Here is a 27,007-nt window from a genome sequence, read left to right as displayed (position 1 = left end):
TGAGCTTCAGTAATGGTTTTATTTAGTTACTAGTGATCAACCTTGAAGATATTTTATCAAGATACATAAAAATGTAGTTTTTTCTCCCACACCCATCTGTCTCCGAAATCTATTTTAAAAATATATACAACACAATCTGATGTATTGACAATTTCTTGACTTCATTGGTAATATCTCAGTATCCAGCAATAGCATAACTGATTGATGACAAGTAAATCCAAACAGGCAAAGGAAAGGACCAACACATTTTATGCTTAAATATAATTTCAAATGAAAGATATTTTACACACATAAATTATGCCATACAATTACAAATATTCCTATATTCAACCTGAAGGGCTACAGTAAATAATCTACCCGGATTTCAGAGGTTGATGCAGTCGAATACTGCATCCCAACAATGCACTGATTGGACAGCTGATAACGTGTATATACATGGAAAAATCCTCGATCTATCCCAATGATTTCCAGTAATCCAGGAAGATTTCCAAGCATCAGGTGGTGACAGGCTAAACTGATAGTGCACAGATCAATGCACAGCAGTAGCAATTACTTACAAAAATTATTCTCCTGTATACTGGTCATAGTTACCACAAGAGGCAACAGATACTGCACTTGTCCTGATAGTGATGAGTCCACTTTTCATTTGCAGTTATGAAAGTTTTACAGCAATTTTGTTCTGTTCCTTTCTCTGTAATCGTTGTGCATCCTTTTCTACCTTTTTCCTTTGCTGTTCAGCTGACTTCTTCTCTCTCTCAGCAAGCTTCCCCTGCCTGAGGGGTTCGGGGATTATAGGAAGAAAAGGAATTAGGTACGGTATTTACACAGGAAAGCGTTGAGCATCTTATTTAGCAGAAAAAGCAAAACTAATAAATGGTTCTACTAGCAAGGAAACGAGGGGAAAACCGCGAGTAGAATATATTACAGTATTCATGATTCATGAGCCAACACTCTGCCTACCTCTACTCCAGATCTCTGCAACTCATTCCTCCACTTTTTCGCTGATAAAATCAGCACCATCTATCAATCTTTATCCCCTGTACCCAACTCCCCAGCATCTACTCCACCACCTACCAAGGCCCCTCCTTTCAACATCTCCACTGACCTCCTTACCCCTCCTCCACACTGCTTCCTCTCCCAGTTTGACCTGGTCACCCCTACTGAAATCTCCAAACTCATCAGCTCTTCCAAACCCACTACCTGCTCCCTCGACCCTCTCCCCACTCCCCTGCTGAAGTCTTGCCTCCCCGTTCTCTGCCCCTACCTCACCAATCTCTTCAACTCCTCATTGTCCCAAGGAATTGGCCCCACCGCTTTCAAAACTGCTGCTGTCACACCAATCTTAAAGAAACCTGGTCTTGATCCCTCCTCTCTCATTAACTACTGCCCAATCTCAAACCTCCCCTTTCTTTCAAAAACCCTGGAGCTTATCGTTGCGTCGCAACTTCATTCCCACCTCCTTGCGTATAACCTACTTGAACCCCTCCAATCTGGTTTTCGCCCCCTCCATAGCACAGAAACAGCTCTCCTCAAAGTCCTCAACGACCTCCTCACCTCTGCTGACACTGGTTCCCTCAACATCCTCATCCTCCTCGACCTGAGCGGAGCCTTCGATACAGTGAACCATAACATCCTGCTCACCAGACTCAAAGACCTCGGCATTGAAGGCTCTGCACTCAGCTGGCTCCGTTCCTAACTTTCCAACAGATCCCACTTCATCTCTCTCCACAACCACACCTCTGCTACAGCCACAGTCACTCAAGGCGTTCCCCAAGGCTCCGTACTTGGCCCCCTACTCTTCATCATCTACATCCTCCCCCTTGGTCAGATACTCCGCCACTTCAACCTGGACTTCAACTGTTACGCCGATGACACCCAGATCTACCTCGGCACCAAATCCCCCCACAACCCCCCCCTCCCATATCAACTCCTGTTTGTCAGCTATAAAAACCTGGAAGCAACATAACTTCCTCAAACTCAACAGCGATGACAGAATTCCTCCTCATAGGCTCCAAAGCCACACTCAGCAAAATCAATAACCCCACTCACCATCGACGGCACCACTGTCTCCCCATCTCCCCAGGCCCGCAACCTTGGCGTGATCTTTGATTCCACCCTCTCCCTTGAGCCTCACATCCGCCATGTCATTAAAACCTCCTTCTTTCATCTCCGCAACATCGCCAAACTCAGACCCTCTCTCACACCTCCCGCTGCTGAAAGACTCATCCATGCCTTCATCTCCTCCTGACTGGACTATTGCAACTCACTTCTCCTTGGCATCAGCTCCACCTACATCAACCGACTCCAACTGGTCCAGAACGCAGCCGCCCGACTCATCACCCACACCAAATCCTGGCATCACATCACTCCAGTCCTCAAACAACTTCACTGGCTTCCCATCGCCCACTGGATCAACTACAAAATCCTGATCCTCACCTACAAAGCCCTCCACCATCTGGCCCCCCCATATCTCACTGACCTCCTCTCCCCCTACCAACCCCCACAGTCCCTCAGATCCACATCAGCCGGTCTCCTCTCCATCCACAAGTCCAACCTCCGCAGTTTTGGGGACAGAGCCTTCTCCAGGGCGTCTCCCAGGCTCTGGAACTCCCTCCCCCAACTGATCCGCAATTCCGTGTCCCTCACCATCTTCCAGTCCCGCCTCAAGACCCATCTCTTCACCTCTGCCTACCCTTAGCCCCACGTCCCCCTCCCTTTTCATCTGTGCATTAATTGCCTCATATTGGGTTTTGAATTGAATTCTGTCGTTACTTTGTGTACTAGTCATGTCTCTACTATTTATTTCATTCCCCTTACATGTTTTTCCTCTACCTGCTAAATTTTAGTTACGTGTCCTTGAGACGATTCTGGATCAATGGGAATTATAGCCCCAGTTAGCCTAACATCGGTAATGTGAAGATGCTTAACGATGGGCTAAAGAGTTGCAGGATTGAATGAGGGAAAACTTCATCCCCAGAGAAGTTGTGGGAATTTCTGAAAGGTGCCCATAAAAAAATGTATTATTATTATATTAGTTGACCCACTCCGTAATCAATACTGATCGAAGCATTTCAAAGCAAAATTCCAACGCTCGACGGTCCGAATGGCCTACTCCTACACCTATTTTTTGATGTTTCTTAATCTTTCCCCCTTCATCTTAAACCTATGTCCTCGGGTCCTCGATTCACCTTCTCTACGTGAGTGTTTGTGCATCTATCTGATCTATTTTTCTCATCATTTTCTACAGCATTTCTACTGCTCTTAATTGAAACTAGCTCATTAAGACAGATCGGCTCAACAGATCCAAAACTATCCCAGACCATGGGGGATGCCGGACCATGGATTGCCAGATCGGAGTGGTTCAATCTGTACCATTGGTCAAAAACCCTCTCCTGAATGATTAGCAATGAAAATAATCAAATTACTGATTGTTTGTGCAGGAGATAAGCTAACTGGAACAAGCACCAGACATGTGGTAATACTAAGGAGGCCACGATTTGAAATATTAGAACACTTAATAATTTACAAAAGATTTCTGGTGTACAAAGCTTCCACCTTAATATTTCTTTATCAAGAGTTCTGTGAAATGTTTTAGCTTCACAAAGTAGTCTCGGCCAGAGCCCAATTACATTTGAAATGAAGAACAAGGATGTTAAAGTGACAGATCAGAAATTAAGGCAACAGTAATTTGCCTTTGCAGGAAACAGTTCAGAGAACATTTACAAGGAACCAAGGATATGAGCTTTAGGGAGAGGTTGGGCAGGGTAGGCCTTTATTCCTTGGAGCATTGGAGATGGAGGTGTGATCCTATAGAGGTGTGTAAAACCATGAGGGAAATAGATAAGATGGATGTACTGAGTCTTTCTACCCCAGGGTAGGGAAATGAAGAACAAGAGGGCATAGGTTTAAAGTGAGTGGGGAAAGATTTAATAGGTACCGGGGGGGGGGGGGGGGGGGGGGGGGGGGGGGGGGGGGGGGGGGGGGGGGGGGGGGGAGGAGGGGAACTTTCTCAGAGGATGGTAGGTATAGGTCTCTGCAAAACAGTTGCCTAGTCTACGCCTCGTTTCATCAATGTAGTGGAGGCCTCATTGCATGCACTGCTTGCAGTAGCCCGAACAGTAAAAAAAAGTGTGGATGAAATTGGACGGGATGTTCAAGTCTCGAGGGAGTTGAGGAAGGAGGTGAAGGAACACACCTCCTTCATTTGCAGAGGAAAGTGCAAAGATCTCATATTCCACTTGGGCAGGTTACAACCCAATGATTGCAATTGAATTTTGCAATTTCAAGTAACCCACACCAATCTCTCCTCGATACACACCTACCTGCTCACCCAGCTTTCTTCCCCCTTTGTTAATCCCTCCCATTTCTCTACCACCTAGCTCCATCTGCCCATCATCTCCTCCACATACGTTTCACCTAACACCTGCCAGCCTCGGTCTTCTATGCAGATACAATCTTCTATGCACCCTTCATTCCCCCTCCCCCCCCCTCCACACGCCCCAACTAGCTTTAAGTCTCATCATCCCCTCCGCATCTGGCTCCACTTACCACCTGCCAGCCTATTTGCTCCAGATTGCTTTGTACTGCAATCTTTCCTGTTCCCTCAATTGTAATGCTGGGTCTTGACTTTCACCTTTTGCCTACAGAAATGCTGACTGCCCTGCTGAGTTCTTCCAGACTTTTGTTTTAATAGACAATAGGTGCAGGAGTAGGCCATTCGGCCTTTCGAGCCAGCACCGCCATTCAATGTGATCATGGCTGATCATCCCCAATCAATACCCCATTCCTGCCTTCTCCCCATATCCCGACTCCGCTATTTTTAAGAGCCCTATCTTGCTCTCTCTTGAAAGCATCCAGAGAACCTGCCTCCACTGCCCTCTGAGGCAGAGAATTCCACAGGGTCACCACCCGGTGAGAAAAAGTGTTTCCCCGTCTCCGTTCTAAATGGCTTACTCCTTATTCTTAAAATTCTTATTATTTTAAACTCCTTATTCTTTTTCTCTTCTAGCATCTGCCGTCTCTATTGTCATTCAGTGCACACTGCTGTTTAATATCTTACATGCTAGATTTAGAAGAAACACTAAACCATTCCTTTCTACTTCTTCCAATGGCAATTAAAAAAGACAAAATGAGTTACCTCAGCACTTCTTCTGCCTCCCAGGTAGCATCTCCCTCCGCTTCCCAGGCATTAGTATTTTCTTGCCAAGTTTCAAAATCTCCTAGTTCAGGCTACAAAATAAAAATATTAACCAAGTAACTTTTTATGTAATTAAAAACTACCATTCTTCATCACTCTTAAGACTACAATACTCTGTCATTAAACTGGTGACTGAATTTGAAACATTTTAATCAGACAGCTGAGAAAGGATTAAATTATAATAGCAATTAATCTCAAAATTTGAGAAAGGATTTCTTTCTCACGTTCAAAATATAAATCTCTATTTTTTTTTAAATTCAAAATTTGGATTATCCGACACCTAAAGGATTTGAATTTCAATTCAAATAACTACAAAATGCTAGAGGACAAATTTACAAATGACTTTAAATTATTTTTTAATATCTTCATTTAGGACAATCCAGTTTCTTAACTATTGATTTAAATTTTGTAATATAAAGTCCACTCTTCCAAACTTTAAACTTATGCTGATGCTGCTCAGCTTTTCTGAATAACATGTATTGGGAAAAATGGAGAACTGCTTCAAATACTCACTGATGGCTGGCTGAATGGGATATCTTGTGAAGCTGCCAGTCTGGTAGAAAACCCCGAGGTGCCATCTGGCATTCCAAAATGTAAAGGTTCTTTCTTCTTAATAATAATCTAAAATCAAAATGTTTTAGATTAAACACAGAATAAAATCAGATTTTTTTTTTAAATGCACTCTATAATTAAGATTTTAAAATGCAAAAAATTGCTGAAGCTCGAAAGCTGGTAGTTTATTTTCATTTTGCAACTTCAACCTTCATCTAACAAAATATTTAAAATATGTTTAATTTAATTTTTTCTTGCAATACTATATTTGAAATGTTAGCAAATTTCCTGGACCCTTTGTGCAGCTTCTTTTTCAATAATTGAAATTGCTCACTTTTTGAGGTTTTCGTATGTTTGGTGTCATATCCTTAAAGTAATCAGGTTCTTCAGGCTCTCCAGTGCCATTCTGTTGTGTTGTCGGATTCCCATTACCGCCTTCAATCTTAATACTGGTTGGACCATCTTCATCCCATGAACTCCATTCTTCTACCTCAGGCTTGCAAGATACACAACATTGCACACATATTAATATTTTTTTTTAAATACAAGCTGTATTAGCTAAATAAACCAGCTTCATTTCATCACATAATCAAAGACTATGTGATACCTAGACCACCATTCCTGTACAAAGACCTCATAAAGAAAACATCACCTTGAAAAGTTAAGGACAAATTTACTTATTGAAATGATAAATCTTCAAGCCATGCAGTTCACCAACCCCATTCCGCCAAACCAAACACTCCCTATTCTTTCTGTAGAAAGGAACTGCAGACGCTGGTTTACACTGAAGATAGACACTAAATGTTGGAGTAACTCAAGGGATAGGGCAGCATATCTGGATGGAAGAAATGGGTGATGTTTCGAGTTGAGACCCTTCTTCTGAAGAAAGGTCTCAACCCAAAGTGACTCCCTACTCTTTGCTCCATCAGGATCATTTAGCCAATTACAGCAATGAGTTACAGTATTAATGGGGGCCGAGGAAGACTTCAGCTTTTGAATAACAGATCCAATACAGTAATTTAATAAATGATCAAAATGTCATTATGGACCTCTTATCAGATTAGACTAGTGCCTCTTCCAAACAGTAAACTATCTTCCATTGTTCCATCACCAGATATGTCATCTTCAACCCAAAGAGACACCAAATACATCCTCTGTTGCCGTCCCCCCCCCCCCCCCCCCTAGGAACCCCCCCCCCCCCCCCCCCCCCCCCACTAACATCCCCCCCCCACACACCCCCACCCTGTCAAAAGTCAAAGAACATTAAGCAATATGGCGGCTGAACACATATTTGGACAAATGCTTGATGATTTAAGAAATGGCCAATTAGCGCTTGAGATATTTGCCATGGCATGCAAATCACAGGAATATATATAAAACCAACCTGCAGGACATAATTCAAAGTTAAATGTAATACTATTATAGCTGTGGAAAACAATTATATCTTTGAATCAATGCTACAACTTTTTCCGTTACTTTTCTGAATAGCAAGACAACACAAAATGTCATAGATGAAAAGTAAAGTAACAGTAATGTAAACTATACATTAATAGCCCTGTCCCACGGTACGAGTTCATTCCAAGAGTTCTCCCGAATTTGCCCGAGTTTGCCCTGATTCTAATTCGGAGATTTACGGTAATGGCCACTCGTCAATACTCAGGGCTCTCGTGGACATTTTACAACATGTCCACAAGTCTTCACGTCTTCCTGTGCTTACCTGCCGTTAGCGAGTCTTCCCGAGTACCTGCCATTAGTGTTACGAGCCGCTAAGAGACATCCCCGTGCTCCGATGTACCCGCTACATTCATTCTCCGTGCTTACCACGTGTTTGATTTTTTTTTTTTAAACTCGGGAGAGCTCTTGGAATGAACTTGTACCGTGGGACAGAGCTTTAAGACTGACTATTTGAGGGTGAGACTAATTTTCAAAATGGATACCTGTTTAGGAACAGATGAATAATCAACCGTTGTCGGCAAGGTTATCTGATCTCCACTCAATTTCCTACCCCTTCCAGACCTTGAGAAAAAATAAAGCAATGTTAGCATTCCATGATGTGGAATATTTAATACTCTTTAATAAGGAAATTAATTCCAACAACAATTCTAAATACTGAGTTTTAGTTTTGCAAAGAACTAAAATATTAGAAGCCACTATGTTCAATAATCTCACATGACAGATGTCCTCTGGAATTTCGACTTGCGTTAAACTAACATTTAAAGAATGAAAATAATTCCTAAACTGCTAATAGTAGAAAGCGAAACGTATCTTTACTTAAGCATCACAAGTTAAATGGTTAATAGTTTTGTTACAATTAAAAGCAGGGCATTCAGGTGTGACTGCTATCCATTCAAATGATTGCTTCCAAATTTATGCTTGGGTCGCAATTAAAATAAAGTGATTAATAATCAGTGACCTACTTAGAGCAGAAAGCATGTTCTTATAGATTGCCAGTGCCCTGCTGAATGTCAGCAACCATTGACGTTACTTTAAGAGAAATTAAGTAACTGCTTGTAAAATACTGAATGGTATTTTCTCAACCCAGAAAATAATATGTCAATCCACTATGGTTCCAGTAGAAAGCTGCCTATTTTATAAACAAAAATATCATAAACTGAATGCATTTATCATTTTTAGTTTGAAAGCAAACCCTACTCTTTGATCAAGATAAATACACAAATCTCATTTCTTAATAATCTTTAGACTAAAGAAAATGCAAGTCCATTTTAAAACAAATCTAATTATTGCAAAACGTTGCATTCATTTTGAAACAAATTTTGAATTCCAATAAGAGGGCGCTACTTATAGATTGGTATGTATATCAATCTCCCCAAACAGTGGGTCGCAAGATCTGTTGGAGGCCACTTGCAGGGGTACGACTTCAATAACACTCAAGCTTGACATCAACGGGAACAAAGTAAACCACGTGCTCAAAATCTATTACCCAGTGTAACAACATTTTCTCATTTCATTAAATGTCAGCATAGAGCATGCCCTTTAGAGGATGTCCGCAACTATTGCGCAAAGGAAGCATTTCTAAGATGCCTTGCAGCAACTAAGCCAGAATATTTCATCGCCATTTTTCAAACCTATTACCTCCACTATTAGAAGGATGAGGTATCAGGGATATGGAAAGACTCACCTCTAGTGTTTATCAAATCACCCCCACCCCCACCCATAATCCAGGGATGTTACCTAGTGCAGTTTCGACCTGAAATGTCACCCATTCTATCTCTCCGGAGATGCTGCCAGTCCCGCTGAGTTACTCCAGCATTTTGTATCTATCCAGGGATGTTAGTTCTTTTACCAACTCCGTATACTTTCTGTCTCTCCACATAATTAAAGCAAACCAGAGTTGTAATCGAATATGGGATTTTCCTTCTGTGCATTAATTATTTACTAGATTCATTAGTATTCTTTCAATCAACGAGCTAACTACTTTCTGTCATATTAATTTACAACTGCCTCACTGGAAAAGCAAGATGATACATGGGTTTATAGATATTCAACAGGGGCTGTAAAATTCACAAATAAAAGATACAACACATTACACTAGACAATTCTCCACTCCAGGGGTCAATAACAATTTTTTTTTTCTTCATAGATAATGATATGAATTTAGGCTTAAAGGGGAAGTCATCAAAACTTGATGACAAACAAAACGTCCCTGTTAGAGTGAAGGGAAAAGCAGGTGGGCATAAAGAAGCTTGGGTAACAAGAGAGATTGAGGCTTTGGTCAAGAATAAGGAGCAGTTACAGGCAGCTGGTATCAAGTGAATCCCTGGAGGAGTTTTGGGAACTAATGGGCCTGTTCTACTTACGCAACTTTTTCAGCAACCGCCGACAGCCGTCATAGGTCGTTGCAGGTCGCCGACGATTTTCAACATGTTGAAAATTCAACGGCGGCCAGAAAGACGCTGCGACTCTTTGGGCGACTGAGGAGACTACTCAATAGACAATAGGTGCAGGAGTAGGCCATTTGGCCCTTTGAGCCAGCATCGCCATTCAATGTGATCATGGCTGATCTTCGCCAATCAGTACCCCGTTCCTGCCTTCTCCCCACATCACCTGACTCCGCTATTTTTAAGAGCCCTATCTAGCTCTCTCTTGAAAGCATCCAGAGAACCCGCCTCCACCACCCTCTGAGTGTTTCCTTGTCTCCGTTCTAAATGGCTTACTCCTTATTCTTAAACTGTGGCCCCCGGTTCTGGACTCCCCCAACACGAGGAACATGTTTCCTGCCTCTAGTGTGTCCAAGCCCTTAACAATCTTATATGTCTCACGACCATACAGGCGGCATCCCGGCGAAAGTGGCGGGGTGAAGCCTGTATGGTCATGAGTATTCGCCCAAAGAGTCGTACCTTGTTCTCGTCACCGCTGGATTTTCAACGGTTGTCAGCAAGTCGCCGAAAAAAATCGCGTAAGTGGGACAGGCCCATAAGGAGCACGCTACAAAACAAAATCAGGAGGGCAAAATCCCCAAAATCCACAAACACAACTGCCCTGGCAGACCCATTGTTTCTGCCTGCTCCTGTCCCACGGAAATCATTTCAACATACCTCATCTCCATCCTATCCTCCCGATCCAATCACTTCCGACCTATGTCCAAGATACCTCACATGCACTTAGTTCCTTTAATGACCCGCTTTCCAAGCCTCCTCTTCCTCATCTTCACTATGGACGTTCAATCACTCTACACCTCCATTCCTCACCAGGAAGGCCTTAAAGCCCTCCGTTTCCTCCCTGACCGCAGAACCATCCAATTTCCCTCTACTAACACTCTCCTCCACCTAGCGTTGAGTGCTGGCCCTCATCCTCAACAACTTCTCCTTTCACTCCTCCCACTTCCTCCAAGTCCAAGGCACAGCTGTGGGCGCCCGCATGGGCCCCAGCTATGCCTGCCTCTTTGTAGGGGACGTTGAACAATCCCTGTTCCAGGCATACACTGGACCTACCCCCAAACTCTATCCGTTACATTGATGACTGCATCGGTGCTACTTCCTGCACCCATGCAGAACTCATGGATTTCATCAACTTCACCACCAATTTTCATCCTGCACTCAAATTTACATGGACCATATCCTACACCTCCCTCCCTTTCTTGATCTCACAGTCTCCATCACAGGAAGTAGACTATTGACAGGAATCAAAGTGGTCAACAGTGGGTGGAGCCACGGGGAGAAAGACACAAGTTCCGGAGAACTTGGGGCAGCTGCTGGAAGCGTCTTGATGGCAGTCAGTATTACGGTCGAGGAGGTGCTGAAGGTTCTAACGCATATGAAGGTAGATAAATCTCCTGGGCCTGATCGGATATATCCGAGGACACTATGGGAAGCTAGAGAACAAATTGCAGATGCCCTGGCTGGGAAAACTGCGTAGTGAATTGGCTTTACTGGCTGAAGGAGGCAGAGGGTGATGTTGGAAGTTTTTTTTACTGGAAGTCTGTAACTAGTGGTGTGCCTCAGGGTCCTTTGTTGGGCCCTTTGCTTTAAAAAAAAAAATTCATATCAATTTGGATAAGAACGTACAAGGCAGGCACAGAAATCGCTATCAAAATATAAAGGGGACGGGGGGGGGACGGGGGACACACACACACACACACACAATATCTTGGCAACCGCGCACGCACGCGCCCACTCACACACGCAAGGCTTCGGAGGCTATGTGAACGGTAATTTCAGTTCAATCCAGCGCTAAATGCAACACCTCACTCTGTATACACTTCGCTGTATTAAATTCCATCATGCATTCCCTGGCCCACCTGCCCAACCGATCAAGACCCTGCTGCAATATTTGACAACCATCTTTGCTGTCCACAATACCACCTACTTTAGTATAATCTGCAAAGTGATTATTCATGCCTTGAGGTGTTGCATTTTGCGAGGTCTAACCTGGGCAAGACCTACACAGTGAATGGCAGGGCTCTGGGGTGTGTTGTTGAGCAGAAGGATCTAAATCTGCAGGGGAATAGTTCCTTGAAAGTGGTGTAGCAGATAGATAGGGTGATCAAGAAGGCTTTCGCCACATTGGCCTTCATTACTCAGAGTATGGAGCATAGAAGTCATGAGGTTATGTTACAGTTGTGGTGAGGCCACACTTAAGAGTATTGTGTTTGGTTTTGATCACCCGGTTACAGGAAAAAAATTTGATAAGCTGGAAAGGGTGCAGAGAAGATTTACGAGGATGTTGCCATGACTCGATATCTTGAGCTTTAGCAAGTGACTGAGCAGACTAGGAGTTATTCCTTGGCATGCAGAAGGATGTGGGGTGATCTTATAGAGGTGGATAAATACCTAGGAGTCACCAATCGGTTTTCCAAATTAACCTTAAAAAACAGAATTTGCCTTCTTGGAATTTGAATCAATATTTCAGGTATTTGTGCATGAAATCTAACAAATGCTTACAACAATTGTTAGATAATTGGATAACAATATATAATCCTGATGAAAATAAGGTCACAACTTGATCTAGTGCATAATAATTATACATTTTAGCAAGTAATTCATTGATCTGGGTAGTTAATCCTGAGAGTCAAAATCCAAATTACATCTTACCAAATTTAGAATAAAAAAGATGGGAAATTGTTTTTAAATTGATTTTCAGGATGTGGATATCACTGTTGGGATCAGTACCCATTGCCCTTCCCCAGCTCTCCTTACAAAGGTGACTGTGAGCTCCTTTTGACAACAGTGTTATTAATATATGTTTGCTTTACTATTTTAGAATTGCCAGATTTTAGAAAGCTACTAAAAAGTCGACCATATTGCTATGGCTATGCTGTGAGATAAAGTTCAGAGCTGACAAGGACGGCATATTCCCACAGTGTAGGACATTAGTGAATGAGATGGGTTTTGATAATAACCTCACAATTTCATGATCACCATTGCCAGGTTTGTCCAATAAATACAATTTTTGCATTAGTCTTTTTCTTTCCACTGTCCTGTCAAATGTACGCATGAATTATGAATTTGTTTCTCTGCATTGTCTGACTCAACACGCCCATTATGCTACTGCAGGGGAGAGTTTCATTGTACCTATCACTTACCTTACTGGTACATATGACAATAAACTCAACTTGATTTCTCAGAGCAACTTGTAATTTTACTGACCTTCACAAATGTTTATTATTGTCACATATACTGAGGTATAGTGATAAGTTTTTGTTGTGTGCTTTCATGATTACAATCAAGCTGTCCACAGTGTACAAAGATTGAATAAAGGGTACAACAATTTTGTGCAAGATAAAGTCCGATTAAAGACAGTTTAAAGGTCTCCCATGAGCTAGATGAGAGGTCAGTACTGCATTCTAACTGAAGGGAGGACTGTTCAATTTTCCGATAACAGCTGGAAAGAAACTGTTCCTGAATCTGGACTCATGAGGTTTCAAACCTAAGTATCTCAAACCTGATTGGAGAAGAAGGAGTAACTGGGGTGAGACTGGGTCCCACCCCAGTGAGATTGGGGTGAGATTATGCGGGTGTCCTTGCTGAGGCAGGGTGAAGTGTAGATGGAGGCAATGGAAGGGAGAATGGCGTGTGCGATGACCTGCACTACTTCCACAACTCTCTGCAATATCTTGTGGTCATGGATTGTTAGGCGGTCTTTCACAATTTGAGACACAACTGTTAATTCATTTTCTTAGCACATCCATCTTTTTTCTTTCCCACTTTATGACACACTTTGCAACCTTGTTTCTTGACCATATGTTTGGATTCCATCCACTTTAATGTAATTTTTGGTCTGGCTACATTTCTGCAAAGTACTTGGGAATGTTTCAGTTTACCACAATTAATATCTTATATAACTAAAAGTCTCATCTTGACCACTTCCTGTCTGCGCTGTATATTGATTTTAGAAACAACGCTACCCTACATCACTATGATTTTTGGCCATCTTACTCAAGGGCCTGTCCCACTTTCACGACCTAATTTATTACCTTTTTTACTCGTGGACATTTTTCATCATGCTAGAAAAAAAGCCCCAACCTACTTGATGCCAAGAGTACCTACGACCTACCTACGACCTCCTACGACATACTGACGACCTCCTACGACATACTGACGACCATGCTGCGAGTACGAGTCAAGGGCAAACTCGGCAGAGGTCGTGAATTAGGACAGGCACTTTACAGTCCTCCTCCGCTGAGGCAGTCCCGAGGATTTTTCCGATCGATGAAAAAAAAAGTTATGAGTGTTTAAAAAAACCTTGAGATCAGCTGATTAGTCCTCTCGCCTGTCAATCACCACGATGAAGGCAACAACCCTTCCAAGGGGGAGGAGGGGGGGCAGGACTATAAAACCTCAAATGCCTGGGCGGGAGTCAGTCACTCTGGAAGATCGCGAGGGAGAGGCCACAACTGTCATTCTAAGCTGTGAATCAACTGAACTGTGAGTCTGCAATGTACTTGCAATAGATGATTTGTTACCCCTTAATGACAATGCAATGAGTTGTTTGGCAAGTTGGTAACCTGCACTCTGCTTGAAATGCTATGAAATTGAATTTGGTGGCCTGCACTCTGCTTGAAATGCCATGAGATTGAATTTGGTGGCCTGCACTCTGCTAGAAATGTTATGAAATTGAATTTGGTGGCCTGCACTCCGTTTGAAATGGAATTTCAAGGAATAGCCGTGAGTGAACTGCCAGCCCACCAGCCCTGAGTGACTGATCTGCTAGCCCTGAGTAACTGAGCTGCCAGCGCACCAGCCCCGAGTGACTGAGCTGCCAGCCCACCAGCCCTAAGTGACTGTGCTGCCCGCCCACCAGGCCCGAGTGGCTGAGCCACCAGCCCAAGAATCCATTTAGCCCACAATGTCCATACAAGCCCTCTGAAAACCAGTCCCTTCGACCCACAACACCATACTAGCACTCCAACGGGTCACACTTAGTCTTGTATTATTACAAAACTCAGTTGTTGTTGTTGGGAGATTTAAAGCACAACCATTTGAACTAAAGAGGAAAGTTTCAAGGTGGCAAAACACTGCAATCATTATAACTTAAATTAAACAAACCTTCAGGCTCCATGCCTAATTATATTAATCACATTAATTTCCAAACAGCAGTTTCAAAATAGTAAACTAATATGTTCTCTTTTTTATCATTAATATTCATCCCAACATGTAGTATGTTACAACTTTTTGTGAAGAAAATGGAAGTAGATTTTCTGGAAATGGTAGTAGAAATGGAAGAAGAAATGGAAGAAGAAATGGAACCAAGCCTGGTGGGCTGGCAGCTCAGTCACAGGGCTGGTGGGCTGGCAGCTCAGTCATTCGGGGCTGGTGGGCTGGCAGCTCAGTTACTCAGTGCAGCACTATTACCTGGGTACCCAAAGATCAATATTATGTGGCTGAAGTGTAACACTCCATCAAAAGTTCAATATTCAGTCACAGATTCTTGCAAGGCATGTAGATATGGAACAAACGTGCCATGGCCTCTGAAATTCAAAACTGCTCAGAATCGACGAAAATATATATATATATATATATATATTTTTTTAATTGTTCTTTACAACTCTCCCTGCCTAGGTGATCCCCCAAAAATGAGATAGTTTCCAATATCGATTTTGGTACAGGATCAGCTTTAACAACTATCAATGGAAAGAATCAATCATGGTGGAAAAAGTGGTTCATATAGATTTGCAGAATGATGGGCTGCTTGTCACTTTAGGCCCAGACTGGTAAATGTCAGTTTCATTCCAATGCCATTTTCACCCTGATTAGGAAAAAGTCCTTAATTTGGGTTTAATGCTGCCGAGGCTCAAGGTGACCCTACATTTAATATGATTCCAGGAGCAGGAGAATCTCTCTTGAGACCACCACAATGTGGTTTATTACCATTGCTAATTTTAAGTGTAATATTTGTAACTAGGATATTTAGTATTAACAAAATGGCCCAAAACCTCCCAGTCCTTCTGAAGAAGCTCAGAATTTATGCGCAATCTTCCTCTGTGAAGAAGTTGATAGCATTTGGTGAGGTGAATATCTCCTTTGGTTGTGAGTTCTTGCCAAGTTCTGCATCTGTGTCAATAAAAATAGCAAATGCTCAAAACACTTGATATCTAATCTGAATCAATAATTCAGTTTTCTTAAAAACAGAGACATAAAGAATGTTAAAAATGTAAGGTCAGACTCGAGCTGGAATATGGTGATAATTCCTAAACAACATCCTTTAGGATGATGTCAGAGGCTTTAGAGAAGGACAGACCCATTTAAACACTGAGATGTTACAACACCAAACATATGTGCGCTGTACTGCAGAAACAGCATAGCTTAAATAAAGGTTAGGTAATCTCACAAAGAATAGAGCAGGTCAAAATTTTCCACATTGTACCATATTGAGGCAGGAGCAGTTAATTAAATTACCAGGAAGAGGCTGGTTCAATATTCCAGGGCTCTCACTTAACTTTTTCCCCGTTGCCAACGGACAGTTTAGGTGGTCATTTAAGACGGCTAGCATGATGCGTGCAATAATGTGCTCGGACGAAGTGCGTAGTTACCAGTCGGAATTATGGTCAATGACGCATTCACATATTAATTCTGCTTCAAATAAAGTCACAAACTAAACATATTCACCAATCAAGACATGATATATACCACAATGGCATGCAGCAAAATTATAATACAGTATCTCAACTCTTTTTACACATTGCAATTAATGCAATTTCTATTATTTCTGTCCACTTCCAAACAAAAATGTGGTTAGATTATTCAGCGTATGATCAACCTGTGTCAATAAATCCTGGACCATGGTAACATGTATGCTTAGCCATGCACACTACAGACTGATGCAAGCATGTTTTCTGTGAAGGACCGAAAATTATCATGACATGGCCATAGCATGGGTCGTTATTGCTATTGGTACAGAAACACTCTCGCTTCCAACATAATTTATCCACAATAAAATATAAAGGTTGCAAGGAAATTTCTAAATGCATTTTATGATAATAGCTGTTAAAACCAACTATAGCCATCTGACAGGTTAAACATTACACTAACTGACAAGAGATGGCCAAAATACATAACTGCAGCAAATGTTCTATTGGTAATATGTTTAAAGGTGTCAAAATGCCACATTACCGGGCATTCAGATTAGATGTACGTGTTGTGAACAGCAATGAAGATACCCAGTTTGTACGCACTAGATTTAAAAAAATGTATTGATAAACGCTGTTTCCATCATTCCCACTTCAGAATTAACGTTAAAATTTCAACTGAAATATCTCCTGACCAAATTTGTGATGTATATGACTGACTGTAGAAGTAAAACATGGATAAATCCAACGTATAGTTGTGAAGGTACACAAAAAAGCTGGAGAAACTCAGCGGGTGCAGCAGCATCTATGGAGCAAAGGAAATAGGCAACGTTTCGGTATAGTTGTGAATGTTGCTCATTAAATAACTACAGTACTGATACTCCATATTAAGAGCATTGATTTGCTGTTAAAATGAATTCTGTAATAATGGTGGGGGGGGGGGGGGGGGGGGGGGAGGACAGGGGGGGGGGGGGAGGAAGGTCAGCGCTCTTCGGCCAACATCGGCATCATCGCCCCACTGCCTTGGCCATCCCTGTCCACCGCCAAGTGCAGCTGCCAAAGGGGGAGGCAGTTGGGATCTCCTGGCCACCACCTCCCCTCCTCCGCCAGCCAACAGGAAGGAGCGGGGCCTCCCCCTTCCTCCCTCCCTCCTCCCAGCCTCGGAGTGCGGGAGGGTTTGTTTTGAAAGCGGTTATCGCTGTTCGCGGAGTGGCAAGCAAAGATCCTATAGCGAGCTCGGTATCTTTGGTGGCAAGCAGCTGCCGCTATCAGTGTGGGTGGGATGCGGGAGGAGGAGGAGGTGGACCCACTGTCGTTGCTGCTGTGCGGCCCGTCATTCGCTCCAACCCTCCGTTACCCCGCACCTAGCATCTTTGCCCCCCACTACAGGCGTCGCCGACACGAAACGTCATGTTCCTTCTCCCCAGAGATGTTGCCTGACCCGCTGAGTTACTCCAGTTTTTTGTGTCGGTCTACGGTATAAACCAGTACATGCAGTGCCAAGCGGGCAAAATGACTCGGCATTTAGGTTGCCCGACGCATTTTACCTGGCCATTGGCACCCGGATGTGGCCCTTGTGGCTAAGGGGATCAGGGGGTATGGAGAGAAGGCAGGTACGGGATACTGAGTTGGATGATCAGCCATGATCATATTGAATGGCGGTGCAGGCTCGAAGGGCCGAATGGCCTACTCCTGCACCTAATTCTATGTTTCTATGTTTCTATGTTTCTAATTTCAAGCCCTGTATTCCCATCCTCAGTTTTCTCTTAGACTCTTAACAAAGTACATTCATCACAGGAACTAACCTCCTGCTAATTTGATTAATTCATGAAATCAGGAAACAAAAATATATGGACTGTATCGGGACCCCTCCGAGAGAGATAGTCTTGAGCTCTGCAAATAGCTGAATTTCCACCCAAATCATCACAGCACAACTGCATGCGGCTACCTACTGCAGCAGAAAGTTACCCAGCTACGCCGTCCACATGAGCAAGGCCAAATCCAACCCAGCCAAATCCAACCCATCCCAAAGAACAAGAATGATAGAGGGGGTAGATGTCAAGGCATTAATAAACTACTCACCCATTGTTCACTTTGTGTCTCTCTGTGAATAGTCAAGTCAAGTCACATTTATTTATATAGCACATTTAAAAAAACCACTCTCGTTGGCCAAAGTGCTTTACATTTGTTATAAGAATTGAATAAACAAACAAAATACATATATACATATAGCACTCACTCAGTGGACGTCAGGAAAGGTTTGGGAGTAAAGATAAGATTTTAGTCTTGACTTAAAGGAGTCAATGGAGGGGGCAGTTCTGATGGGAAAGGGTATGCTGTTCCACAGTCTAGGAGCTGCAACCGCAACGGCGCGATCGCCGCTAAGCTTATACCTAGACCGCGGGATATTCAGTAACCCCAAGTCGGCCGATCTGAGGGACCTGGAGGTGGAGTGGTGGGTGAGAAGACTTTTAATGTAGGAGGGGGCAAGCCCATTGAAGCCTTTGTAGACATAGAGGAGGGTCTTGAAATGTATACGGAACCGCACAGGGAGCCAGTGGAGAGAGGCCAGGATCGGGGTGATGTGGTCCCTTTTTCGGGTGCCTGTCAGGAGTCTCGCTGCGGCGGTTGGACCAGTTGCAGGCGGGACAGGGAAGATTGGCTGATGCCAGTGTAAAGAGAGCTGCAGTAATCTAGGCGGGAGGTTAAAATTTATCACACAGATAACAGCTTTCAAGAGAGGAGTTAAGTGTAGCAAGTAAACTTGATGCGAGGGACCTACACCAGCTTGAATCGTAGCTAACACAAAACACCGATGTCATGTTTGGAGGAAAATCATCACCACCTCAGGTGACGTTTGTGATCAGCATTCCACAGAGCAGTGGCCGAGCTGCTGCATTCCACAGCTGCTTCAAACATTGAATGGAAGATCAGAATATGCTGATGGAGTTGTATAGTTCCATTTACGAGTTCCAAGAAAACAAAGCAGAAAGAGCTGGACCACATCCAGACTTTGACCAAGTAGAAACTTAAAATGCATGTCACATCACTGTTAGGCACTGATAATTAAAATGAAATCTGACAACCACCTCAATGTTAAATAATCCTCCAATTCTCCAATATTGACATCCTGGGATTTATCACTGGCCAGATACAACTCCCCTAGCCAGATACATAGTACAGTTATAAGAACATCTGAAACATAGAATAATCAGTAATGAGTCCCTCAGTAATAATAGATTTTTCCATTATTCGCAAGACAAAGTAAAGATTGATGGAATAGTCTCAACACCTGGAGCAGAGGAAGAGATTTATGCCACAGGAAATGGCCTATCCACCAATGCCAGCCGAGAAAGGGCAATTCAGGCAGTTATTATTTCCCAGTTCACAGTCAAATAATGTTCTCCAGTTGAAAGATATCTGGCAATTCACCGCATACTCCAACAAATCTCCATTGTAGAAATCATCCTGACTGGTTGCATCATGACCTAGTACAGCAATTCCAACATCCAGGAACACATTCGGGCCAGGCCCCAATCTCACTGCTACTCTTGGGCAGAAGGTATCGAAGCTTGAAGTCACACACCATCAGCTGCAGTAACTTTCCTATAATTATCAGGCTCTTGAACCGACCTGCACAATGCTAATCCTATGTGTAGAAAGGAACTGCCGATGCTGGTTTAAACTGAAGATCGACACAAGTAGCTCAGTGGGACAGGCAGGTTAGAAGGAATGGGTGACGTCCTTGCTTTCCCCCCTTCTCCATCCCCTCCCTCTTCCCACCAGTCTTACTGTCTCCGACTACATTCTATTTCTGTCCCGCCCCCTCCCCGACATCAGTCTAACGAAGGGTCTCGACCCGAAACGTCACCCATTCCTTCTCTCCAGAAATGCTGCCTGTCCTGCTGAGTTACCCCAGCATTTTGTTTCTATATTCTAATTGTGCTTTGTAGCGTTGTAATAGACTTCTACTATTTTTGTTTTCTGTATCTGGGCTAATAAAAGATATCACATTAACAATCTTTTTCTAGTGTTTTATTGGACCACCTTTATATCTCAATAACTCCAAAAACATTAGCGAATGATGTAGCTCCTACAAAGTCTGTACATCCAGCCCATTTGAATAGCACTCCACATTTTTTCATATACAAAATATACACACCAATAAGTACAGTAGGGACCAATTTACAATATACAGTACTGAAAAATTAAAAGTACATTTTGCACACCAGTAGGAATGAGTCTCGAAAGGCATGAGTATTCAAGGCTCCAACGATAATGTGAGGCATGTGTAGGAAAAAACAAAGACACATAGAAAATAGGTGCAGGAGCATGTCATTTAGCCCTTCGAGCCAGCACCATCATTCAATATGATCATGGCTGATCATCGCAAATCAGTACCCCTTTCTGGCTTTTCCCCCCATATCCCTGGATTCCCTTAGCCCTAAGAGCTAAATCTAACTCTCCCTTGAAAACATCCAGTGAATTGGCCTCTGTGGCAGAGAATTATACAGATTCACAACTCTCTGGGTTGAGTGAGATGTTATGGAACGCGATCATTTGGAACGTTGCATTTGCGGTGAATTTAAACCCCTAATCGGCAGGAAAAATACTACCAGTTCGTATGGAGCCTGTCATCTGTTCGCAATGTGAAATTTTGATTAAAGGCATCCTAAGAAGCACGTTTATATGTAAAATAAACAGCTTTCCTTTACCGTACATTAAATTCGTCCCTGTTGTCGGCGTTGACAGCTTTAGAAGATTATTTTTAATTTACTCCTGCTATTAAAATATCCAAAGCAGTTTAAAAAAAAAATTAATAAAACCGATGTCGGAGCGATTATTCTTCAGCAGCTAAACAGCCTGACAAAAATCGATTTGAACAGGCTGGAGAAAAACGGCATTTTAAACCCACCCCCCTCTCAAAGGCGCCAAAGTCGCGCACACGGCCAGTGACAGAACTGCAACGCAGCTGAAGGTAAGTTGTGTAACATACCTACTCTAAGAATCCATCTCGGAAGCACTCTACAAACTCCCTTTCTTGGGATCCAGAACCAACTTGATTTTCTCGGTCAACCTGCATATTGAAATCTCCCATAACCACAGTGGCATTACCTTTGTTACATGCCAATTTTAACTGCTACTGCAACCTGGACCCTTTATCCAGGCTACTGATTGGGGGCCTGTAGATAACACCCATTTGTGTCTTCTTTTCTTTACAATTCCTCAATTCTATCCACAGCGACTCTACATCTTCAGTCCCTATGTCACCCCTCGCAAGGGACTGAATTTCATCCCTCACCAACAGAGCTACCCCACCTCCTCTGCCCACCTGTCTGTCCTTTCGATAAGAATGTATAACCCTGAATATTCAGGTCCCAGTCCCGATCCTCCTGCAGCCATGTCTCTGTAATCCCCACAATGTCATATCTAGCAATCTCTAACTCAGCTTCAAGCTCATCCACTTTACTTCTTATACTTTGTGCATTCATATATAATACTTTTAATCCATTACCCACCTCATCTTTCACATCGATTCCTATCTCACTTGGCCATACTCTCCTATCCCTTCATGGGCTTTCTGCCCAGTTAATTCTGGTGCCTTTCTTAACTTTTCCTATACTCTTTCCCTTTAACACCATCCTTGTATTTCCAATTCGTCTCCTCCTTATCCAATTTGTCTTGTTGTATTGGGTCCCATCCCCCTGCCCTGTTAGTTTAAACATGACCTTTCCTACACTCTCTTTCCTGTTAGCTGCATGGATGTGCGTCCATGTTGTTGACTCCACCCCCCGACTTTTTAGTTTAAACCCACCCGTGCAGCACAAGCAAACCTGTCTGCCAGAATGTCCGTCCCCTTCCAATTAAGGTGTAACCCAATTAAGGAACTGCAGATGCTGGTTTACACTGACGATAGACACAAAATGCTGGAGAAACTCAGCGGGACAGGCAGCATCTCTGAAGAGAAGGAATGGGTGAATTAGACTTAATGTGAGGCAATTCTGTGAATCCAGTGAAGGGCCAGTCGCAGCAAGTACACATATAATGAACACATTGAATACAAACTCATTGAGCATTGCACCATGCACATAGTGTAGAATGCTTTTTATCACGTTAGTATTAAGAACAGTACAATACGTTAGAAAGACATTTCTCTAATTCACAACGTATTCGTTTTTATCCTAGTATCAAGATACCCTGCATCAGATCAACAACCAAGATTAGTGTCAGTTCCTTTCTTTAGTTCATGCTCTTTAGGAAGTTAAGCAATATCATCAAGATCAAGATCTTCCCCCTTACTCTATCCTCACGTCAAACTCATCACACCATGACATCTACCTTCCATTTCCCCCCAATCAGTTTGAAGTAGGGTCCTGACCCAAAACATCACCTATCCATGTTCTTGAGGGATGCTGCTTGACCTGCTGTGTTACTCCAGCACGTTGTGCTTTCTTTGTAAAGCAGCACCTGCAGTTCCTTATTTCAACATTCTTCCATCCCTTTCATCCGTTTCCAATAAACTACCAATATAGAACATCCCATAGCTGATAATTTTAGCCTATGTAGACTAAATGTGTAGGAAGAAACTGCAGATGCTGGTTTAAACCAAAGATAGACACAAAAAGCTGGAGTAAGACAACGGGACAGGCAGCACTCTGGAGAGAATGAATGGATGACGATTCGGTTCTTGACCCTTCTCAGACGTCTGAAGAAGAGTCTCGACCCGAAACATCACCAACTCCTTCTCTCCAGAGATGCTGTCGCTGTCCCGCTGAGATGTCCCGCTGAGTTACTCCAGCTTTTCGTGTCTATCATCAGCCTATGTAGACTTATGGCTTCACCACAAATTTACCTTTAACATTGCAAGCTCAAAGCAACACCACATGGTTTATCTATCATTTTCTTCAGTTAAATATTGGAAAGTGTGAAACCACTTCTTTGGTCCCCAGCACAATACAAGTTATCTTGCCACACTTCCATCCTTCACCATGGTAATAGACATTGAATCTGGGTTTGGTGTCAAACACACATCAAGAGAAGTCTATCACCACCCGTCCGTGTCATCAGTAAATTTCCGTCATCCCACTACCAAAACCCATCTTAACTGCTGTCAAAACTCCCATTCATGCCCCATACGCAATTCCAACACTCTCCTTTCTTCCATAAACCGATGCTCATTTGAAACCAGTTCATATACTTTCAGGCACCGTCACACACTTATATCTCCTGTCCCCGAACTTAATTTACTGAATGCCAATTTAAAATTTGCATCCTTTTATGGCATTATTAGACTCTACCCTTCCATATCTCTGATCTCATGAAATCCCCAAAAGGTACAAAATCTCTACTGTCCTTTGATTTGACTGCTTTGTCTCCAAAATGAATTGCTCCTCTGTTTACAACCTTGCCTTTAACCATTCACACTCTGTGCTTTAAACCCGTCTCACGGTGCGAGTCGACCCACGAGTGACCCCGAGTTTAAAACAAATTAAACTCATAATAATCACGTACAATTAACATAGCGGGAACGTCGGAACTCGTGGACGCAACTTAGCGACTCACGGCGCTAACAGCAGGTACCCAGGAAACTTGTTATATCGTGAAAAACTTTAAACGTGTTTAAAGATTTCCACAAGTCAAATTTACTCTTGAAGTTAAAATTTGAAAAATTTAAACTCGTAAGAACATAGTAGCCCGTGAGTTTGCCGTAGTGATTTGTGAGTCTACCGTGGGCACTCTTTAACACAGCGGGACACGCAGCATCTCTGGAGAGAAGGAATGGGTGACGGGATGACGTTTCCACAGTTCTGCTGCGTCTTTGTGTTTTTCCTGTTTCCGTGTTGTGCAGCACCATGACTAAGGCCTATCCAGTGGGATTGACATGTTTTGTATTTTTCCTTTCTAAAGATGCAGTGTATTTTGGTGACTATTGCACTCTGCAGACCAGAAGCGCCGTCAATACACAGAGAGAAGAGATGGGCGGGTTAGGTGAGCAGGAGAGTGAGGTTGTCTGCAGAGGCAGGGGGCAAGGGCGGTACAGTTCCCAGTCTCAGCTCCTGTTCTACCGAGCGTGTGGACGTGGACGGGTGGCTTGGTTGGCGGCGACCCGTGGCGTGGCAGAGCCAGCGTGCCCGCCGACTCCCGTCCCCCACCCCCCCTGGTCCGGGGCCACGCTGGGAGAGAGCCCCTGAGCACCTGCCCCGGGGCGACTGGCACTGACCTGCTGGCGTCGCCGACCTGAAGACGGTACGAAGCCCCCGCGCCCGGTGCAATGGGCGGGGACCTGGAGAGGGGAGGGAAGGGGTCACACACATGGCCGGGAAGCAGAGGGGTGGAGATAGCAACAGACAGGGCCAACAATGAGATGTAGAAAGACAGAAACACCAACGTGCAAAGGAGACCTACAATAGTGCATTATCTCTCTCGCGTTATGGCGGGTGAGTGTGCTGTTTGATCACCCTCTGCTATCCCAGGGACAGGGAGACACAGCGGCTTTTGAAGACTGGTGGGCAATCACTACCAAAGTGTCTGCCCACACAGTCAGTACACCTCTCCTATACTTGTCTACCGTACTAAGTCACCCCAATACCCCCCTACTCCTCCCACTCCCCCGCCCTCCCCCCCCCCCCCCCCCTTTCCCTCCCAACTCCAGTCCCGTCCCGACCCCTTGGGGAACTGAAGGGAGCGACAATCAACTGCCACGGATACAAATAATGTCATACACAAGAAAGGGCAGATGCTGGATGACAAAAAGTAAACACGCAGTGCTGGAGTAACACAAGGACGCAGCAGAATTTTGTAAACGTCATCCCATCACCCATTCCTTCTCTCTAGAGATGCTGCCTGTCCCGCTGAGTGACCATACTGAGGGAATTCCCACGTATATGAAGCAGAGAGAAACGCTCTGGCACTGGACGGTGCGCATTTTCCCTTTGTAGGTCATATCAATAGATGCGGCCGCGCTGAATTCTATCTAACTCAAAGCCGCAGGATGGAGCTGTCTTGTTTAACACTGTTGCTTCGCCGCCACCGCCTCCTTGCTGCACAATGGCAGCGAGTGCGGGGCCAAGATCCTGCCTTGTTTTTTTAAATCCTGAAATTGAATAACTTTCAATACTGAATCAGAATATACTTACTGTATGAGATGCTGTCCAGCTCCTCTATTTGATACTTAAAACAGGCCTTCATTCACGGTTGGCTCAAGAGTAACTCGGGAGAGGAATTTGGTAACTCGGGAGAGGAACTTGGTACATCGCAGAAATGAGAAGTAAACGGCAAACTTAGACATACACGTGGGAACTCGTTTAAACTCGTGAACATAAACTTGGAATCTCGTAGACAACCACGAGTTTGATTTTTTCTTTCACTCGGATCACTCATGTGTGGACTCGCACCGTGAGACAGGGCCATTAGAATTCCAGGACTTTCCAACATTTTATGCTCCTTTAATGTGCTCCTCTCAACCACCCCCCTCAAACAAAACTTTGCAGTACACCATATGGCTCAATGACAAATTATGTTAAAAAATGTGTTATTTACATACACGAGCAGAAAAATAAGTCTTCTGAAAGAATCACCGAGTGCCCATAACATTAATTTAAGATTTATAAAGTCAAAACCAACAGCATCCATTAGAATTGTTGATCACAACACGTTCTCTCGAGTAAATCTTTAATTCAATCAACAGCAAATGTGACTGGTTGATAAAGCAGATCTGCGTTTGCTCACTGAAGCATTGCGTTTTGAAAATGTTTTACTCCTGATCCTAATCTGCTGGCAAAAAAGTAAAACTATGATAAATGTGATTCCCCGTCAGGTTTCAAGGAGCCAAATTTTGAATTCCACTGAAACGTATCAGAATACTGAAAGTAGAAACGAGGAATTGCAGATGCTGCTTCACTATAAAAACACACAAGGTGCTGGAGTGACTCAAGCAGATCTGCCAACAATATGAGAGCAGAAAGCACTGCAAAAATACTAATTTTAAATACTAATCATCCGGGAATCAATAATATCAACCAAGCAACTGATACTGGAACAATAACTTGGAAAAAAAATGATAAGAGGAAGTTATAACAAATCCAGCTTGTTTTTAAAAGACGTGTCGAATATTTTACGTTCCTCTGAATGTTTTGCAGCCAACTCAACAAATGTCCTGTTGTGCTGCAACAGGCAAAGATTTCATTGTTCTATCTGGGACATATGGCAATAAAACACTCTTGACTCTTGTGAGAGAAAACCCAAGTGCTGAAGACCGCAGTCAATAACCAGATCAATCTGTTCATGGGACTGTCACTAAGGAGTAAGCATCGGCCGAGAAGCCTGGTGGGTGCACGGTGTGGATTACACGGACACAAGCCCAGAGTGAGCGAGCGAGGCGCCGGCACTTGCCTGCAGATGAGCCGCCTGAAGAGGGAGAGCAGCCAGGCGAAGCAGGTGCACACTCTCAGCGACCGGAGCTGGCTGATCGCCATGGCATCGGGAGTAGGCGGCCACAGCTGGGCGGTTGCACCAAGGCAAGTCGGGGCGGACACAGCCCGCTGTCAGCAGCCAGGGAGGCAGGAGTCGGGGCGGCCACAGCCCGCTGTCAGCAGCCAGGGAGGCAGGAGTCGGGGCGGACACAGCCCGCTGTCAGCAGCCAGGGAGGCAGGCGTTGATATCCAGGCCCGCCCGCCGGCCCGTCTCACCCTCAACCCTCAACCCGGCCTGCCCTGCCCTGCCCTGCCCTGCCC

At 43.8% G+C, this 27,007-nt stretch overlaps 1 protein-coding gene across 2 annotated transcripts; it reads right to left on the bottom strand.

The window, feature by feature from the left end:
- ebag9 (estrogen receptor binding site associated antigen 9) lies at window positions 1-27,007 on the bottom strand. Of its 2 annotated transcripts, XM_055633750.1 has the most exons (6): window positions 26,667-27,001; window positions 7,687-7,765; window positions 6,084-6,245; window positions 5,711-5,818; window positions 5,138-5,229; window positions 1-773 (listed from the first exon to the last, which is right to left on the bottom strand). In XM_055633750.1, exons 1-6 carry the CDS (start codon window positions 26,747-26,749, stop codon window positions 653-655), a joined length of 645 nt encoding a protein of 214 aa, XP_055489725.1. In that variant the 5' UTR covers window positions 26,750-27,001; the 3' UTR covers window positions 1-652. The 2 variants fall into 2 exon arrangements, with proteins under 2 accessions (XP_055489725.1, XP_055489726.1); XM_055633751.1 differs by lacking the exon at window positions 5,711-5,818 and having other exon boundaries at window positions 26,667-27,007.

Source organism: Leucoraja erinacea, chromosome 4, assembly GCF_028641065.1.
Source record: "Leucoraja erinacea ecotype New England chromosome 4, Leri_hhj_1, whole genome shotgun sequence".
In the NCBI taxonomy this organism is placed as follows: domain Eukaryota; kingdom Metazoa; phylum Chordata; class Chondrichthyes; order Rajiformes; family Rajidae; genus Leucoraja; species Leucoraja erinaceus.
Note: the sequence above shows the minus strand (reverse complement) of the source record. Positions and strands in the feature narration are given on the sequence as shown.

Bases quoted from the DNA above. Each gene is read 5' to 3' on its own strand.
- ebag9 (XM_055633750.1), bottom strand. From the start codon at position 26,749: ATGGCGATCAGCCAGCTCCGGTCGCTGAGAGTGTGCACCTGCTTCGCC. The intron at 7,766-26,666 runs GCAAGTGCCGGC...TTTTTTCTCAAG, and splicing joins TTCAGGCGGCTCATCTGCAG to GTCTGGAAGGGGTAGGAAAT. The intron at 774-5,137 runs GTAACTCATTTT...CGAACCCCTCAG, and splicing joins GAGGCAGAAGAAGTGCTGAG to GCAGGGGAAGCTTGCTGAGA.